The 18,604-nt window shown below is 55.8% G+C and overlaps 2 protein-coding genes across 7 annotated transcripts in view; one reads left to right on the forward strand and one right to left on the reverse strand.

The window, feature by feature from the left end:
• SNX27 (sorting nexin 27) overlaps positions 1–6,321 on the forward strand; it is a 106,870-nt gene extending 100,549 nt beyond the window's left edge. Inside the window, exon 12 of one of the 2 annotated variants that reach the window (XM_063626296.1) lies at positions 5,526–6,321. In XM_063626296.1, coding sequence (XP_063482366.1) covers positions 5,526–5,627 — 102 coding nt within the window. In that variant the 3' untranslated portion in view covers positions 5,628–6,321. The remainder of the gene's footprint in view (positions 1–5,525) is intronic. The other variant, XM_063626299.1, reaches the window with a different exon arrangement.
• On the reverse strand, positions 287–14,580 carry LOC134734305 (CUGBP Elav-like family member 3). Of its 5 annotated transcripts, none has more exons than XM_063626338.1 (13): positions 13,660–14,580; positions 12,380–12,462; positions 7,152–7,200; positions 6,630–6,758; positions 6,409–6,488; positions 5,204–5,347; positions 4,919–5,060; positions 4,557–4,706; positions 4,080–4,145; positions 3,635–3,769; positions 3,233–3,376; positions 2,124–2,261; positions 287–543 (listed from the first exon to the last, which is right to left on the reverse strand). In XM_063626338.1, the coding sequence occupies exons 1-12, from the start codon at positions 13,802–13,804 to the stop codon at positions 2,134–2,136; spliced, it is 1,395 nt and encodes a 464-aa protein (XP_063482408.1). In that variant the 5' UTR covers positions 13,805–14,580; the 3' UTR covers positions 287–543; positions 2,124–2,133. The 5 variants fall into 5 exon arrangements, with proteins under 5 accessions (XP_063482408.1, XP_063482407.1, XP_063482406.1 ...); XM_063626337.1 differs by having other exon boundaries at positions 3,635–3,772; positions 6,630–6,755; positions 13,660–14,579; XM_063626336.1 differs by having other exon boundaries at positions 3,635–3,772; positions 13,660–14,579.
• Between the last annotated feature and the right edge of the window lie 4,024 nt (positions 14,581–18,604).

The raw sequence follows: 18,604 nt of genomic DNA on the forward strand, positions 1-18,604 counted from the left end.
GGGCCCTTGGGGGAGGCAGTGAGTTTTAGGGCTGGGAGCCCAGGAGTCAGGGATATATATCCTACCTCTAGCTGAGGGTGGAGGGGAGTGAGAGCCAGCTTCCAAGAAACCCCTAATGTGGGGAAGAGGCTGGGGTGAGGGTGCGCTGGGAGTGTGTGGCAGGCCCCTGCGGCTCTCCTGAGGCCTGCACGGGTAGAACAGGCCCACTGGTGGGGGAGGCAAGTACAAACGCTGGGCACAGAAGGCCTGTCACAGGAGCCCAGCAGAAGGCAGATACCCCGGAACCTTCGAGCCTGTTCCTCGCTCCCTCACAAAGGCCAGAAGGGCATCTAGGAGGAAATGGGCCCTTGGAGCCAGGGAAGCACAGCCACGGCCCTTCAGAGAGGCAGGGGGGTGGGAGGGGCCAGTGTCTTGTGCCCCCTGGGGCCACGAAGCAGCGTTTGCCCCAGAACCCAGTCAAGGCCCAGGGCAGGTGTGCGGAGAGGGCCGGGGCCAGTCGTGGGAAGAGGGTGTGAGGCGCCCCTTCCTCTGGGATCTCCAGACCTGTGAAGGAAGAAACATGGGTGAAGCATGGGGAAGAGACCGCTGATGCGGATCACAGGCTCTGGGGGAGGGGAGGGGGCTGGGGTGAGTGACAGCATCTAGGATGGGGCTGCCTGAGGAAGGCAGATCATCAGGCCTCAGTTCAAATGGACCCATCTGCCCCCACCCCCCAGCCATGAGAGCAGGGATAGAGGAGACAGGAGGGAGGGGGCGAACCATACAGGAAACCAAACGATATTAGGAAGGAAATAGTCAAACAGCCCATGAGAAAAATAAAGACTGGAGGGGGAGAGAGGCAAAGAGACGACAACAGACAGGCAGGCAGAGAAATGGAGAGAGAGGCAGAGAAGGGGGTGCGTGTAAGAGACACCTGGAAAAAGAAAGGGAACATCCGCAGAGAAGGCCAGGGCAGAGCCCAGGTCACGGCTCAGGGATGGAGTCTTATGGGGTGAGACCACCCTCGGCCCCCAGGTAGTGCTCTCATTCCTTTTTGGAAAGGAACACAGAAAGCAAGAGAGAAATGCACAGAACACAGACCACAGTCACCAACCACTGTAGACCAAGCACGTCCCGCGAGCTGCCCCCGGCCCTGACCTTGGGCTTGGGGGAGCTTCCCTCCGCGGCCCCTCCCCAAAAAACAAACAATCGGCTCCAAAGACAACACGCTCGTTCCATGCAACTTACAGGGGCCCGGAGCAGGGGTCCGGGGATGGGGGCTTCGGCCGACAATGGACACGGGCCCTGGGCTGGGGGGGCCCCCAGGGTGGGGGGAGTTAAGCAGCCAGGATTGGGGGGAAAGGGGAGAAACAGAAAATGTGGGTATTTTTCTTGGGTTGTGTTTTCTCAAGGGTTTGGTCCAAAGGAGATTAAACAGTGTGAAAGTAACCAAGGCTCACAGCTCTGTGGCCATGAGGTTGAGGTGGTGGTCAGCAATGGGGTGGAGGGGACCTGATAAGTAAACTTCACAGGCGGCACATTTCAACCTCTTCCACCTAAACCAGAGCAACTCCCAAGAGGCCTGGAAATGGGCTCCCCCAGTCTATCCTGTGCACTCTGCTGCCCCATGGGTCTGCTGCTACATGGGAAAAATCACCTGAAGTCCAGGGAAACCAGGGCTGATGTCCTCACTTCTCAGGACAACAGAGATTCTAGGAGCCAAGGATTCTAGGGCCCTCTGGCACCCTCAGCCAACCCCTTAATCCTCCAGTCCTATTCCCCTAATTCCACTCTAACCCGAAGGAAAACCAGAAAGAGACACACACAGACAGGGACACTGACCAGACAAACGAGACCAGATATTGTGGAAGGTCCAGGGAGTGGACACATATATACAAAGACTTGGCTCTTTCTGGGGTCACAGAGGGTGTGTATGTGAGAGAGAGAGAGAGAGTGACTCAGATTATTGAAAAACAGCTGAGGGAGCTGCCCCAGTCCCCTGCTTCAAGTGCCCAGGGTCAAGGGTAGGGTGGGCATCCCTGAGGGTGGTGGAGGACAGGGGTGGGGGGTGCAGTCCAATCGAGGGCCCTGGCTGCAGTGTGTGAAGCTGGGGAGGGAGGCCACAACAGAGGAGCGGGACCCACCTGGGGGCCCTCAGTAGGGCCGGTTGGCATCCTTAGGCCGCTTTAGCTGGACTTTGAGGCGCTTCATGCCAATCTGGAAGCCATTCATGGCCTGGATGGCAGCCTGGGCACTGGCCGGATTGTCGAAACTCACAAAGCCTGGGGTGAGAGGGGCATAAGGCCCGGCCCAGCCCCACCTCGCTCTTCTGTGCTTAGGAGACCTCTGGCACTACCCTATGTCTCCCAAGTGTCCCAAATGCCTAGAAAGCTGCCTGCCACATAGCAGCATTCCGTAGGAATTTGTTGATTGATGGGTTGAATGGATGAATCCAGTCCAGCCACTCAAACTACCACGTTCTTCCCAGCATTCTGTGCCGGTGACCCCTTCCTCTGCCTGGATAGCTCTGAGCCTGCCCTTTGAAAACGGCCACTTCCAGACCCTAAATGGCTTCTGAAGCAGAGAAGAACATTCCCTTTCTCCCCTGAGGAAGCCTTTCAAAGATGTGAAGGCAGCTAAAACCGACTCCCCAAGCCCACCTTTTGCAAATCAAACATCCTCAGACCATAAGCCTATTTCAGACCTCATGGGACATGAATTTGGCCAGTTTTTAAGCGAAACGCTGAAGGAAGAAGAGATGGGCCCAGGCAGCAGCTGGGTGTGGCATGTTGGGTGTGTCAAAATGGCTCTTTTGTACTCTTGGATAATCAGTATTTCAAATACTGGGTCCACTGTGACCATAAATGCCTTCAAATATATTAGACCTTGTCCTGATTTGGAGTATGGCAAAAAATGTGCCATATCATATTCTTTTTTTTTTTTTTTTTTTTTTTTTTTTTTTTTTTTGAGACAGAGTCTCGCTCTGTCGCCCGGGCTGGAGTGCAGTGGCGCAATCTCGGCTCACTGCAAGCTCCGCCTCCCGGGTTCACGCCATTCTCCTGCCTCAGCCTCCGAGTAGCTGGGACTACAGACGCCCGCCACCGCGCCCGGCTAATTTTTTGTATTTTTTAGTAGAGACGGGGTTTCACCGTGGTCTCGATCTCCTGACCTCGTGATCCGCCCGCCTCGGCCTCCCAAAGTGCTGGGATTACAAGCGTGAGCCACCGCGCCCGGCCTCATATCATATTCTTACCAAAACATTTGCTCTGATTGGTGGCCCGGTCAACAAAGACTTTGGCTGAGATGACATGGCCAAAGGGGACAAACATCTGGAGGATCTCTGAGTCAGTGAACTCCTGGGGCAGGTGGTAGATGAAGATGTTGCAGCCATCAGGGCCTGGGTGGTGGCAGAGACAGAAGAAAGAGCTCAGTGACTGGGAGGCACACACTCCAGGAGCAAATGTCCCAGGGAAAGCAGATCCTGGGAGGGCCCTCCAGTCCCAGTCCTCAACAGTGTGGGCCAAGTCTCCAGCCACCCCCTCCCCACTTGCTTTCATCCTGACACGCGGGCAAGAGCTGGGCTCAGCGCGGGGCAATAGGGAGTCCCCAAGCCCATAACGAGGGCATTCCTGTCCCCCAAGGCCCCAGCCAGCACCTTCTCTTTGCTGCTGCTGTTGCTGCTGCTGCTGCTGCTGCTGCTGCTGTTGAGGCGGTGGTGGGGGCTGCTGGGCGACCAGGGCTGGAGGCTGCGGGAACGCAGGTGCAACCAGGCTGTAGGCTGCTGGGTAGGCTGCTGGGGTGGGGAGAACAGAGAGGCTGATGGGGCTTCCCTGACTTCTTGAGCCCTCCCAGCCAACTCTGTCTCCCTTCCCCTAGCCCAGGCCAGTGTCACCTGCAGGGCTGAGAGGTGGTCAGGGAAGGAGCTGCCTCAGACCCCTGGGTGTGCTGCCCTTAAAGACCCCTCCCCACAGTTGGGCTTGTCAGTAAAGCCTGAAGAGGGTGATTGGCAGGGAGCCAAGGAGCCCAGACTCAGTTACTGGGCCTCTTTTCCTCCTGCCGCCTCTCCCACTTGAGCAAGGGCCCTGGCTAGGGCGCCTCACCTGTGTAGTGCTGCATCCCCGCGTAGGCCTGCTGCAGGGGATCCACGGGGGCCGCGGGGCTCTGGGCTGGGGAGAGCAGCACAGACCATGAGCGTGGACCTGGCACGCAGTGGGGGCCCTCAATGCCTCTCTGGGCCTCTGGGCCGAGGCCAGGCAGGTAGGGAGCAGAGCTTCTCTGGCCATGGGGTGTGAATTGAGAAGGTGGAAATGCACAAAGCAGTGGGAAGAGGGGAAAGAGCCCAGCGTTAGAAAGACTTGGGTCTGACTGTCTTGCAACCCTGGACAGGTTGCTTCACCGCTCTACACCTCAGCTTCCTGGCCGAGCCCAACAGGAAGGATCATCCCCACCCAGGATGGCAGGGCAGGAGGAAGCGCCTGTAACCCCCAAAGCTGGGAGGGAAGGTGTGTCCTGCCTCCCTAATGGGAGTGGTGGCTTAGATGGTTGCTGGGACGGAGTGGGCAGGCAGAGAGTCCCACCTGGGTAGGGGTGAACCCCGTTGGGATACAGAGCATCAGGGGCAGGCTGCCCAGTGGGCTGGGTGGGCACCGGGCTGTAGCCGTTGACGCCCAGGGCAGCCGGAATAGCAGAGACAGGCGTGGCAGCGATGGCAGGAGGGGTGCTGGTTCCTGGGGAGGAGAAAGCGACAGGGAGAGAGCAGAGGAGCAGACACACACACAGGCAGAGAACCAGTCAGCAAGTCTGCGGGCAGAGGGGAGGAAGCAGGCCTCTCTGACCCCTGAGTCCCTCCCAGACCCCAAGGCTTCCCTGAGCAATGCCCTGTGCCCCTCCCTACCCCTACCATGCTTAGCTCCCTTGCCCGGCCTTGCCCAGGCCATACCTGAGGATGGGGTGATGGGGGTGGCGATGAGGCCATTGGCATTGATGGCAGCCATGTGCTGCATCTGCACAGCAGCCATGGTGGCCATGGGGCTGAGGTAGGCACTGTGAGCCGCTACCAGGGCCGCCTGCTGCTGCATCAGCTGGGGGGAGGGGAGAGGAGAGTGGGGCAGGCCCCCTGTGCCCCAGCCTGGCTCCCTCCCAGCCCTGGGCCTTGGCATTGGGAGGCTGGGGGCAAGATTCAGGGGGTCAGGAGGGCTGGCCCGGCATCGGGGGCAGTGCTCACGGCCTGGGTGTAGGCGCTGTAGGCTCCAAACTGGAGGGCAATGGGGCTGAACATGCCCAACTGGGTGGCCACCTGCTGCATGCGGCGGAGACCTCGCTCCTTCTCAGTGTCAGCAAACTTCACCACCAGGCTGGACGAGGCACCCTGGGCAGGGGCCCACACACAGGTCAGAGGTGCAGGGTCAGGGTCTCTCCTCCCCAGAGCCCTCAGGACCTTGTCTCCATTCCACCCCCATGGCATGGCTTGGCCTCTCTGAGGGGGCGGCCACCATTTTGTGTATGACAGATGGGGAGATTTTAATCCCACCCTTTCCCTGTGCTAGGATGTGCAAGAGGCTAGAAGAAAAAATGAGGAATGTGAAGGCACATGCTTGGAAAGTGAAAGACCTACTGGAATGGAAAGGGCATCATTGGCTTCTCTGTGAGGACTCTGAACTGGAAATCATCCCCACCCTGGGTCGCCACAGCAAATGTTTAATCTCAGGCTAGTCTTCCCTTGTAGCTGCCCTGTGTGCCTTACCACGACTCCTGCCCCCACACCCCAGTCCGCATGGTGTGCCTCAAATCTTAATATTAGTCTGAGCTGAATAAAAACCAAATTGGAGCATTTGCAAGGACGATGGTAGAATCCTAGAATCTCAAAGCTGGAAGGGACATAGGGTCATTGGACACAGTTCTCTACCCAATGCTGTGTCCCCTCCACCAAGTCCCCGTGAAATGTTTGCCCAGCCTTTGCTGGAGAGCTGTGAGTTACGGGAAGTGCACAGCCTTCTGAGTCAGTCAGTTCCAATTTAGATGTGGGCTCTAGACTGGTCACTGACCTAACACTGCTGTGCAGGGGCAGGGAAGAGGGGTGCACGTGGGGCCTCTAAGCAAGTGTCCTGGCACCCCAGCAAATGAGGGTAGGGGGATATGGGAAGGCTGGAGAAGAGATGGGGGTGAAGGGAGGGCTGGGGAATGGAGGGGGAAGGAGAGGGATGTGAGTGAATTTGGCTGAAGGTGGATGGGGAATGGGGGGGAGTGGGGAGGTGGGGAAGTGCCATTTGAAATGTGAGAGTGTCCCTAAGCAGTTGGGTTCTTCTGCCAGGACGTTCCTTTCCAATAAATTCAAATAGCCCATCCTGAGTGGACTGCTTCTCTGGGTCAGGGCCTGGCGGGTGGGCAGGGTGGGAAGGAGAGGCCCGGAGGCAGGGGAGTGGGGCTCACTGGCAGGGTCCGGCTGCTGTGAAGGGTGTTGATGGCCGCCTGGGCCTCAGCATGGGTCTGGAACTTCACGAAGGCGCAGCCTGGAGAGGTTGAGATGGAGGAGGAGAGGGGTGAGCACCCATCCCCACGGGACCCCTCTGTGGAACCCGATGCCTAGGGAGCCTTGGGGGCGGGACAGAAGGGGAAGGGCCCGGTGGGGAAGGGGGAAGTGGGTGGGCTACCTTTGCTGGTGCCATCTGGCCCCCGGAGCACAGTGCACTCATCGATGGTCCCGAAGGGCTCAAACATCTTCCGGACGTCCTCATCTGTCTGCTGCTTCCCTAGCATCCCCACAAAGAGCTTCCGGTCTTCTGGGTGGTAAGGCACAGGAGGAGGGCATGATCAGGGCCTCCTGGCTGCCTTCCCAGCCCTTCTTCCGCCCTTCCCTGGAGCTCCTAACACTACTTCCGCTGCCCTAGGGACCAATGGCTGTAGGGGCTGATGGTTGGGGAATGGGGTATAGTTGCAGAGGGTGCTCATCCCAGCTCTGAGGGACTCGCACTCCACCCTGGGCCTCAGTTTTGCCATCTGTACCCCCACCAGGTCTCGCCCCCTCTGGCCACACTGACTCCTATCTCACCACAGCTGGGAACTCTTCAGAATCATCAGGCTTTCTCCCTCAAGAAAGGCTACCCCTCGACAACTCCAGGCCCTGGGCCTGGGCGTGGGAGGAGAGGGATGGAGTCCAAAGGCACAGAACCTACCTCCTCGGCTCTCGCTGTCGGCTGGCTTGACCTGGATCGGCCTGTTCATCTGAAGGAGAGAAGAGAAGGCAGCTGCTGGGGACCTCCTCTGAACACCCAAGAGCCCTCCCAGGCCAGGCCCTGCAGAGAGACTAGAGGGGCAAGCCCCAGGCCCTCTAAGTTTCTGATGGGAAGGAAGGGACAGGGCCTAATATCATTCAGGATGAAGGCCTGAGGGGACCAGAGGCACGGAGAGAGAGGATGTAGAGGGAGAGGCTCATGGGCACAGCTCCAGGCTCAGGTTGGGCTCCTGATGACTTGGCCAGGGATGGGTGCTGCTGTCCTGAGTGGGAGAAGGGGGCCTGGGCATAGGACCTGGGGCCTGAGAGAGAGCCTGACCAAGGGGTTATTTAACAAGAATTGCCTCAATTCCACAAAGTGGGCGCAACAGAGGCCACTCTGAAGAAGCCCCAAGGAGGACTCTAGACTGAGGGAGACCCCACAGAGGCCCAGACTTCCTTCTGACCTCTAGAGGTGTGTCTGCCTCTCTTTCTGCCCCCCTATACCCCTTGACCCCAGGGGGAAGGCACTCGGGCAGCACAAAGGGAGCAGATGCCCAGTCTCCGTGGCAACGGGAGAATGTGCACCATGGCAACCGCCCACTCAGCCTGATTTATCCGTCCCCGTCGCCCTGGCGACCGTGGTGATGTCATCACTTCTGCTGCTCCACACACCCAGAGAAGGAGTGGGGTGGGGGGTGGTAACAGGGTATGCTGTGGGTGGAGGATTTGGTGGGGGCTGGGAGGTGGGGGAGGGGCCCAGAAAACCTTCCTGATTCTGGAGGGAGGCTTGCAGAGCAGGACCTGCAGGGGCCATCCCATCCTTTCTCCTGCCTCCCTCCTCCAGAGCAAATCGTTGGTGCCTAGAGGGCTCTAAAGGAGGAGTTGCTGTCCCGTGCTCCTTCGCAATTTACCCTGTGCACGGAAGTCCTCCAGAGCTCTAACCTCTCCCCGACCCCTGCAGTATCTCCCTTTGTTCAGTCTTCAGTGGAAATGGAGAAATTCCTAGTTCCACTCTCCATGTTCTTGTCTGGTGAGAGGACTTGGAAATTACTCCTGCAGGTTGATTTTCTTAACCAGGGTGGGGAGTATTATAGGAACTGGAGAAAGAGGAGAAGGACTTAGTATTTAGTGTCTGAAAATATTTTGCTCTTGAGGACTCTGACAGCTGGAACCACACCTGGTTGCCCCACTCATCTGATGGTGGGGCAGTAGTTCCAGTGACCAGAAAAATTAAACCATCCATTTACATTCTGAGGGTGAGGCTAGAGGTACCCTCAGGAAAGGCACTGGACTGGGAGTCAGGAGACCTGGATTTGAGGACTAGCCCTGCCCTGCCACTTACTAGCTGGGCAACCTTGGACAAGCCACTTGTCCCCTCTGGACCTCAACTTCCTTATCTGTAAAACAAGGGGGTGGGCCAGGCAATGTCTAGTCAGGTTCTGGTCAGCTCCAGGCTCCAGCATGTGGAGATCCTGTGTGTGGCATCACTTAGCGCTGAGAAGTGCAGAAGTCACAGTTGCCCCTGCCCCTTCTCACCCTGGATCCTCACCCAGGTGTCGCATCATGCCAGTCGGTCTGGCCGACTCCACCAGTTAGGTATTCCCGGCCTCAGACCAAATCTAAGCCCCACCTCAACTGATACTCCTTTCCCAGGGCCCCACCCCCGCCCCCCAAATCTCTGGATCTGAGAGCAGCTGGTGAGGAGGGAGGGTAACAGTCACACAAATCCTCCAGCCAATCTGCCCCCAGCTTTATCACCCGCCAATCTGGGATTATCCCATCGGAGGCTCAATCTCCTTAGGCATGTGTGTGCGAGTGCGCATGCGCAGGCAAAGCATGTTGTGGGGGCAGATGCTCGGGGTGCATGGGCTTTCACCTCCTTCTCTCCTGTGCTCTAGCCAAAGCACTCAGGAAATTCCCTCACAGGCACCTCCGCAGCCAGGCACCCACCCCTACGCCCACGCCAAAAGAAGTAGAATCAGAACCAGGGTTGGGGGATTCTTACGCTTGGTGCTAGCCCCCTTCCCAGCAGGCCTGGGGATTTGCTGTTCTACATGGAGATGGGAACCTGGGACCCAGAGAGAAAGGATGCAGTTCCTTCCTGGCATAGGCTCCCAGGCACAGAAATAGCATCTCGAGAAATATCCACGGCTGATGTGGATTCGCACAAAGAGACACACAAGTGTACAGACCACAGCAAGGACCGTGCCGATGGTAGGCTCCCCCTACACCCTCACAGACAGGGCCCTTGGCGCCCCAGTGTCCCCTTCCCAGCCTCCTTCTTCGTGGCCTGGCACTTCCTGTGGGGAGCTCAGGCTTTGTTAGCTCAGCTCAGACACACCTGCCCCCTCCCCTGAGTCCAGCTGTGCCCTGTTTACCTGGCAACCAGGCGCAGCGCGTCTCCTCCCTAGTTACTACCCACCAGGTGACAAGCCCTCCGTAGGGCCTCCCAAAGAAGGAGGGGCTATTTATACCCCAACCCAGTATAGCCGAGCCCCTCCACCACGGTCACTTTTAAGGCCCTCATCTTTCTCGCCAATAGCAAGGACCCCTCTTCCAAGAAGACCTCACAGTTCTCACAAAATCTAATTCTTTTGAGGGTACAGCCTGGGGTCCTGCCACTCCTGGCTCCACACTTGTTCCAGGCATCCCAGACCACTCACAGGTTCTCTCCGTGGGGCCAGAATCCACCTTCCTGACTGCAGACCGACAGGGAAGGCCCATGTGCACCAAGTGGGATTTTGGTTCAGGGTGAAGGGGGAAGAGCTAGACAGAGGGCAACCCCCACTCCACCACCTCCAGGAGGCCACACCCTGCTCAGAGGACAAATTCAGGGACCTGTGGCAGAGCCACTCCTGGGAACTCTTAGGGGAGAGAAGAGGAAATGGAGCTCAACAGCTACAGGCCCAGCCCCTATTCTTTCTCTTTCTCTCTGCAGCCCAAAATATCACCCTAGTATGGTAGCACCTTCTAGATTTTTGGGGTGACAGAGATGGGGAGCAAGGAGAGGGGGCTAAATGTCTCATTTTTTAAAAAAACCTGCAGTAGGAAGGCATGGAGATTAAACAGTAGGAAGAACACAGTTATGCAGGAGCTGACACACTGCACACACACTCATGCATGCACACACACTGATGCATGCACACACACATGCAAACACACACTGAGGGGAGAATGCAGGTGGCAGGAGAAGACTTGGGGAAGACAAAGGGTCACAGACATCTGCTCCCCACAACTGCCCTGGGTCTGTTCCTTCAAAGCCCTTGGATGGGGGTCCCTCTTAGAGGATGGAACCCTCATTTCCTACTGGAAGCTCTGTCAGGTCCCTCTGGATTCTGTCCCCTGGGGCAAGGGCTAAAGTAGAGAATTCAGCATCACCTAGAAGCTCTGGAGCAGGACTAGACAATCATTAACCAGGCGCCCTTCTTCCTCACCCCCACCCTGGGCTGGACTTCCTCAAGAAGGGCAGGTGGCACCTCTCCACACCCAGGATGGAGCTCTGCCTGAGCTGCCAGGCAGCTGGAGGGGCACAGACCTAGGGTGGACACCTGCAGCTGGTACACATGACCCGTGGGGCTCATGCCCATCCCCAGGCTGTCTCTCATCCATGTCTCCACACCAGTCCTCTTTATCTACCCTTTCGTTTAACCCCCTCTCATTTCTGCAGGGGCTCTGAGATAGGGAGACAACAGAAAAAGACAAATGGCGATGGAGATGAAAACTGTTGATTTGTGAGGGCCTCCACAGAGAAAAGCAGGGAAGGCAAGTTGGGACTGGATGGGGACCAGGCTTCCCAGGGATATGTGTGCCCAAACCCCACACATCTGGCCTGTCGAGAGCTCACATGCCTGTGTGCACAAACACAGGCTCGCCTTGGGTCCTGCAGCTCACACACGTGCATGGCCCTTAACTCTGGCTGTGATAGGCAATGGCTATTCTTGACACTGACTGGGATAAGATCATTGGTGGGGGTGGGGGTTTGGATAGATTTGCCGCAGTTGGCTTTGCTTTCCTAGCTGTACTCAAAGGTTGAGGCCATGGAAGGGCTGGGTCTTGGACCTATGCAGGGTTTGAAGTTGGGGGTGGTTGCAGCAGTTCTAATTTTTGCAGGTCCCCACCTGCCATTTCCCCATCTGTTTTTTCTATTTCTCTCTTAGGAAGAGATGAGGGAGCAGCAGCATTCTCCACTTCTCATGTTGGAGAAGGAGTAGAGGCCAGGACAGATGTGTCTCTGGCACCCAGACCCTGCTGAGCAAATGTTTGCTGAAGGTGGGGATGGAGTTAGGTCTCAGGAAGGCACTTGCTGGGATTCACAGTCTGGGAGAAGGCAGGGCAGACAGATAGCAAAGGGAGTGGGGCATCCTTTCCCCCCAGCTTCTGTGACCGGGGGAGGGGGACAGTCCAAGGTTCTTTCTTCCTGCCCTCAGTTGCCAGCCCAGGCTTGGGACAATCAGCAAGGCTGGCTGGGAAGAAGAAGACACAAAGAGATAGGACCTTGCAGGAGAGGGGCCACCTCTGAGGCCAACCCTGCCTCCCTGGGCATACCTGGTGGCATCAGGCCTGATCCTCTACAATGTCTGTCCCTGCCCTTGCCTGCTACTCTCAGGCCTACCTCCAGCCCAGACCTGCCCAGGCCTGCCCAGGCCCTGCTCTACCCTGATGCTCTGTGGCTCTGTTCCTGGGACTCTTCCTGGGAGACAGAAGGGAGAAGGGAGCTCAAGAACCAGCAATGAGATGCCAATCCAGCCGGCACCAGCTGCCTGTTCTCCAGGCACTCCTCCCTCATCTCACAGCCACCCAGCCTGCCTTTCCAGAGTGAGAAAAGAGTGCCTGGGTGCCCCCTGCTCACCCTGATCCACACTTGGTGTCCAGAGACTTTCCCCCACACCTTCCAACCAGCGAGTCCTCCCTCTAGTGTTGCCCCATGGGCAGCTTGGGAAGTGGGGAAGGGGCTGCATCTGCTCCTGGTAAAAGTCATGTTTACGCCACTAATCGCTGCTTTCCTTCTCTCCAGGTAACAAGAAATGCATGCATCTACAGCAAGAAAGATGGATGCTAGAGAGAGAGGGGGGACTTCCTGGCGATGAGAGGAGGTGGAAAATATGCTCAGTGTCAGGAGGGTGGTGAGCCTCCTGCCACTTCTATGGCCCTTCTCAGCCCCCTGGCCCTGCAAAGGGCAGGACTCACCCCTGGAAGCGTCTTCTGTTCGTGCAGGGCGCTCTGGGCCTTCAGGGCTGAATCCCGGGCACAGTATGTCAGGAAGGCACATCCTGAGGAGGGGCAGGGGCAGAGAAACACGGCGGGGGGTGAGTCCTCCATCTCCCCTCTCTGAAAGGCTCCCTTCCAAAGACTGATGACTGGGAAGCCTTCCCTTCTTGTCATCTTCTGCCTGCTGGGGTAGGGAGGTGTCTCCAAGGGGTAGACACTCTGCCCCAGAAGTGGGGCAGACACCTGGAGGCCTAAATACTGGTGGTGATGGGAGAGGGAGGATACTTGGGCTGTCAGGAGACGGGCTTTGTGTAGGGAGAGAAGGACCATGTGACCGCCAGACAAGTAAGAGTAGTGTGGCTTTCTCTCCTGCTGAGCTGTTCTCCTTTCCCCTCTCTCCCTCACCTCCACCTCCCTCCATCTTGATCACCATCATCCATCTCTTCTCCTGTTTTCCCTGTTTCCTCATCTCTCCCCACCTCCACCATAGGCAGGTGGAGGATGGAGAGTGAAATAGAGAAGGGAAGGGAAGAACAGTTAGTCGGAAGTGCCTCTTCCCTGTGCCAGGTGGAGGGGGAGCTAGTGTGGCCCCTGGGATCCCCGGTGCGTGGAGCTCTCCAAGTGCCGACCCTGACCACCCCCGCTTAGCCGCACAGCCCTTGGATAGGCCTGAGGAGCACCCTCCCTTCTCCCCCACTCTCTTAACTTTCTAAGCCTCCCACACTTTCCAGATCTTTACCAATCTCCAGCCTTCATGCCCTGCTTCCTAGTCCCTCTCTTTAGTCCTGGAGCTGCCCTACCCAGTCCAGCTCCACGCTTTCCACATTGAACACCTGACCCTGTGTCCTGACCCCCATCCCAATATTATCTGAGGCTGCTCAGATTCTCACTCTTGCTGCACACACACACACACACACACACCCCTACCCAGCTGCTTATCTCCCAAACCAGCTCTCTTGTCCCTCCATTCTTTCTTGAGTTCATCCCATGACATCCACACCCCCGTATGTCTGGGATCCACATCTTTGCAGCCGTCTTGACAACTCTTCACCCAAAAGAGGCCCTCCTTAGTCCTTCACCGGGGTTTCCTGATCACTCTAGCTGAGTTCTTTTTCAGCTCCTCCATCCACCTTCCTCAGCCCTGAACTCTTCTCCTTCCACATCAGCCCTTCCCAGCCACTCCACCCCTCCAGCCTGGCTTAACTACTCCCAGCCTCCCAGCCCACCCCGAAGCCTCTTCAGCCTGCCCGACCCCTCACCCTTGTGCAGCCCGGTGTACTTGTCCTTGATGACAGTCAGCTCAAAGATCCGACCAAACTGTTCGAAGATGGGCTTCAGGTCCTTCTCCTCCAGATGCCTCGGGATCTGCCCCACAAACAGCTTGATGGCATCCGGCTCCTTCATTGAGGCGGCCCAGGAGGAGGGGCCGAGGGGAGCAGGGAGAGACCCAAAGGCCAAGGGGAGCTGCCCAGCAAGGAGATAAGTGGTGGGGCCTGGGGGCCCAGCCGGGGCTGGCTTTCCCTTTGGCCCCCAACCACGCTGCTGAGCAGAGGGGCGGCTCTTCACACAAAGGAGGCCCAGGGAGTTGAGTGCTAGGGGTCAGGGGTCTAGGCAGACGCTGTCATGCCACCAGGGGGCATCGCCCAAACAAACGATCTCCCTCCCAGAGATCTGGCAGATGTCCCAGGATGGGGGTGAGTATGGCCAAGACCTGGAGGGTGAGGTGGTAGCCGAGGGTGCTGGGGCTTAGAGGGCTGGGAACTGGGAGTTGAGATGAGAGCTGGAGGCGGGGAAAGGGCCTGAGGAGGGTGATGGGGAGAAGAATGAGGGGTTAAGGGGCCTCCTATGGTTGCCAGCAGCGTCAGTGAGGGGGGCCCACTCCTGATGTGGAGCAGGTGAATCTCTCGTAGGCTTCCCTGGGAGGACACCTCCCCTGTGACGGATCCTTCTGCTGGGTCCGAAGATCCCTGATGCCAGATGCTTGATCTCTGATGGCGGCAGGGCTCCAGGGGTCCCTTTTGCCCTGCCGCCCCCCTTCAGGTCCTCCCCTCAGCCCCCCTCCCACCCCCACCCCGGTCCCCGGGCCTGGGCTGCTGCCGGCTGCTCCCGCCGCTGGGGCTGCCTGCTTTCCCGGTCACCTGGGTCCCAGAGCTCTGCTCTCCGGCCGCGCTCTCCTCAACAAAAACCTCCCCCCTCCACACCCCCCTCCCCACTCCCACCTCCCTTCCCCTGACATCAGTGATGTCAGTCTCAGGGGTCGAATACAAATTCTCTACCCCGGAGAGGGACGCACAATCCAGGCAAGAGCCACGCCCTCTTTCTATCTCCACCCTGCCTGACTCCCTTCCCGCCCCCAGAAGAGCAGCTGGTCCTGTTGATAATAGCCCTTCCCCCATCTTACTCCCCAGTCAGGAGTTGGGCAAAGCACTAAGATGGAGAATTTACAGAGGAACCCTAAAGTGGGGTCCATTGTTCCGGGGGCTGGAGCTGTCCCCGGTGCTGGAAGACTCAGGAGATGGGGGGGTGGCGGGGAAAGAGGGGAGCCCGGCATCTGGGGAGCCCCGAGAGTAGAGAGTCAAGGAAAGAAATCAGGGGAAAGAAAAATGAGAAAGGACGGTTGCACAGGCTGAAGGGAAAGGAGGTATAGATGGAGAGGGAAGCAGGTCGCAGAGTCTGGGGGAAAAAGAAAAAATGCAGAGAGGCAAAATGGAAAGGGACGTGGGGAAGGGGAGAGCAGGATCAGATGAATGCAGAAAGAGAACTGTATATCTTCCAGAAAAGGAACCAAGAAAAACGATAGCTTTCTGGCATTTGCCGATGCCCCCTTCTCTCCCTCTGGGGGGTTTGTGTGTATAAAGTGCGTGGGCAGGGAGGCCGCGGAGGCGGCGCGGCGGGCGCTCTGACTTGTAAGCTCCTTGAAGACCAGGACACCGTTTAATTCAGCATCTTACTGTTCACAGTGTCTAGCACCCTGTCTTGCTCATGCGTAGCAGGAGCTTAACAAACACTTCATGCAAAGAACCTTTGACAACAGTGGATTCCTGATTCCTTCAGTGGGAAGAACCACAGCTGCCAAGCTTCCCCTTAGGATGCAGAAACCCAATTACTCTTTCCTTTGCTTCTTTCTTCAGATGGGTTCTTTGAGTGGGACTCAAATTGAGCCAGGTAGCACAGAGGAGCAGGGGAGGCACATTCGGGGACCATTGCTCCCCTGAACGTGGATACTTCTATGGATGATTGGCAGGCTCCACGATCTGGAGGGAGCGTGACCCTTCCATGCACTGGGCTCACTCAGAGCACACCCTCAGTGCGGGGTTTATCTGTGGACATCAAACCTTATCAGTGGTGGCAGCCCTTGCTTTCTGTCAGTGCTCAGCAACAGGGGCTCTCCTGGGGCTCTGGGCTTTTGTAGAGCACCCTGTCTTCCTGTCATTCCCTTCTTCACCCCCGGGGTAGGGCTGCTGTTTCCACAGAGGCACTCGTGTCTCTAAACTGTGTCCCAGCTGAGTCCCAGGGGCCTCCATTCCTGAGCTATCACGGCAGGCAGGCTTCTCTTCTGGAAGGGAAATAATAGTAACAGCCAGTGCTTACATGGCTCTTACAGTGTCCCAGGCTTTGTGCCAAGTGCTTTATATTTACTAACTCCTAAACCCTCACCACCCCCCTATGATGTAGATTTTATCATCTCCAAATAAAGAGGAGGTAACCAAGACACAGAGCTGAAATAACTTGCCTAAAGCCACGCAGCTAGAAAGAGGTCTAGCTGAGACTGGAGCCTGGGCAGTCTGGCTCTTGAGTCCACGCATTTAACTCCCACATCAAACATTCCTCTTGAGAATGGGAGCAGTGGTGAAGTCTGGCCTTTCTCCCTCTTCTGTCTCCATTTAAGCCCTGGATGAGAGAGAGTCCTTTTTACTGCTTGATTCTGTGGACCACCTCCCATCCTTCCTTACCCTGTTTTTATGTTGTGGCCTGGAGCCACGCTCTGGCAGGTGCTTGCATTTGAGTGAATGTGTATGTGTGTAGACTTGATTACACTTCATCACATGGATGCCCGGGTCCCCCAAGTAGGGTCCCCTAGGATGGGGTGGCAGTGGGGGGAGGTGCTAGAGGACTCAGTGGTGGGTGCTTAGAAGAAGCGAATGATGGCAGAGCCAGGGAATCAAGAAGGGCAAACACATCTTGAAAGTAACTTTCCACTCACCTACCCCACCCCCACTGCTCCTTTCCTTGCCTTCTAATCTGATCTTGGTATTTATGGAGATGCTAAACAGATCATGCCCTCTGAGGATGGAGAAGGGGAAGACCCTATGGCCCTGTTGATCTCATTACTCTATGTCTTCTCAGCAGATCTGCCGCCCTGCTGCTCATTGAGGCTTGGGGCTAATCATATTAATTGAAATATTAAACATTCACAAAAATGAATTAAAATGAACTCCCCTCACTCCTCCTCCCAGTCAGTAACTGGGGAGACAGCTGCAGACAGCAAAATGCCTCCAGTCCTTTGCTTAGTTTGTGGTCCCCAAAGGTGTCAGTCTGAGAGAAGAGGCAGGGTTGAGGGGAGAAGAGTGGTACCTCTCATCAGACTCTCCTTGCTGAGTGACTGTGAACACATCTCTGGTGTTCTTTCAGGCCACGGGATGGGACTCCTGTGAGGTAAAGACAGGGGAGCCCTGAGACTCAGATGCCTATTCTGGAAAGTTTCTCTCTAGGAGGGAGAGAGGCTTCCAGGATACTTTCTCTGCCCACCACCCCCAAGCTCACGATTTATTCCTCTACAGTCAAAGCTAGGCTGCCCTACATAAAAAGATCATTGAATTTATAAAGGGAGAGCTCTGATCCTGGCTTTAGATTCTTAGGAAATGAGAAATGCCAGATAATTGGGATATTTTTCAGAAAGGGCAAAATGTGGCGGTATGTGTGGGCAGAGTGGCTAGTCGTGAAGTACTTACTGGCTTCACTGATTGAATACAGAGTGAAGACATCTGCAGCAGAATTTATGAGAGTGCACAAAGAATTGATTCTATAACCTTCCTGCCCTCAAGTGGCTTCCACCTCAAGTGGAAGGTAAGACAGGCCAACACAATACATAATAGTGAATACTGAGACACTGTTAAAAAAACAAAAAGTAGCCCCTCTCATACATGGGCATTTGGGCCATAGGATGTGATCAGTGAAGAAAGGCTTGATTATCAAAGCACAGGAAGATCATAGATTCGCAGAGGGAGGATATCAATCATTTCCTACTTGGAGGTGGGGAGGTAGAGAACACTGTGCATGCCTGTGTGTGTTTGAGTATGTAGGTTTGCTGGTCCAGGCTCTGGTATTGTCTAATATAATACAAGCCACATATATGGTTTAAAAATGTCTAGTAGCCACATATAAAAGCAAAAAGAAGCAAGAGAAATTACTTTTAATAATAAATGTTATTTAACCTGATATATCCAAAATACTATTTCAACATGTAAATCAATTACATGTTATTGAGATTTTTTTCATACCAAGCCTTCAAAATCCAGTGTGTATTTTATATTTGCTGCACGTTTAACACCTACAGCCACTTTTCAAGTGTTCAAGAGCCACAGGTGGCTTGTGGTGACTGTATTGGCTGGCACAGCTCTGGAGGTGCCACCACTACCTTCTCTGGAGGGAGTGTGGGGAGAAAAGACAGATCTTGGCCAAGAGGAACCATTATCTCTGGTTAACCTCTTGCTCTTGCCGGAAAAAAAAAAAAAAAATCACTTCTGACAGATGGCAGCTTATCTCTCTCTCAGTCTATTAACTCTCTCTCTTAAAAAAAGACAAACAACCAAAACGATCACTAACCAAGATGGGGTTCCTGGGAAGTGGCTTGTAGCCCACTACCTACTTTACTTCTTGTGGTTTTCCCTGGCTTGGGAACTGCCAACACTTTCACTTCTTTTCCTCAGTCTTTGCTGGAAAGGACAGAGGCAGACCAATGACAACCCCTCCACCGCCAGGGCCTAATGCTGAGCTTGTTTCTCATGGTATTTTCTTGCTCCTTAGGGCAGTTGTTCACAAATCTGAAAAGACAACCTCCCTTTTTTCTCCTGCTTCTCAGAAGGCCTCTGCTGAGCACGATCTCTGTGGGGGTAGGAGCTCGGCATGTGTGTATTGACAGACAGGCTCATGCCCTTTCTCGTGGCTATTTTCAGCTCTCTGGCTTTATGTTTCACTTTCTCT

This window comes from Symphalangus syndactylus, chromosome 12 (genome assembly GCF_028878055.3).
Source record: "Symphalangus syndactylus isolate Jambi chromosome 12, NHGRI_mSymSyn1-v2.1_pri, whole genome shotgun sequence".
Classification (NCBI taxonomy): Eukaryota; Metazoa; Chordata; class Mammalia; order Primates; family Hylobatidae; genus Symphalangus; species Symphalangus syndactylus.

Coding starts and splice junctions, on each gene's coding strand:
- LOC134734305 (XM_063626336.1), bottom strand. CDS start 13,804: ATGAAGGAGCCGGATGCCATCAAGCTGTTTGTGGGGCAGATCCCGAGG. Junction 4,707..4,918: donor CCCCATCACCCCATCCTCAG/GTATGGCCTGGG, acceptor TCTCCTCCCCAG/GAACCAGCACCCCTCCTGCC. Junction 3,377..3,634: donor ACAGCAGCAGCAAAGAGAAG/GTGCTGGCTGGG, acceptor GCCACCACCCAG/GCCCTGATGGCTGCAACATC.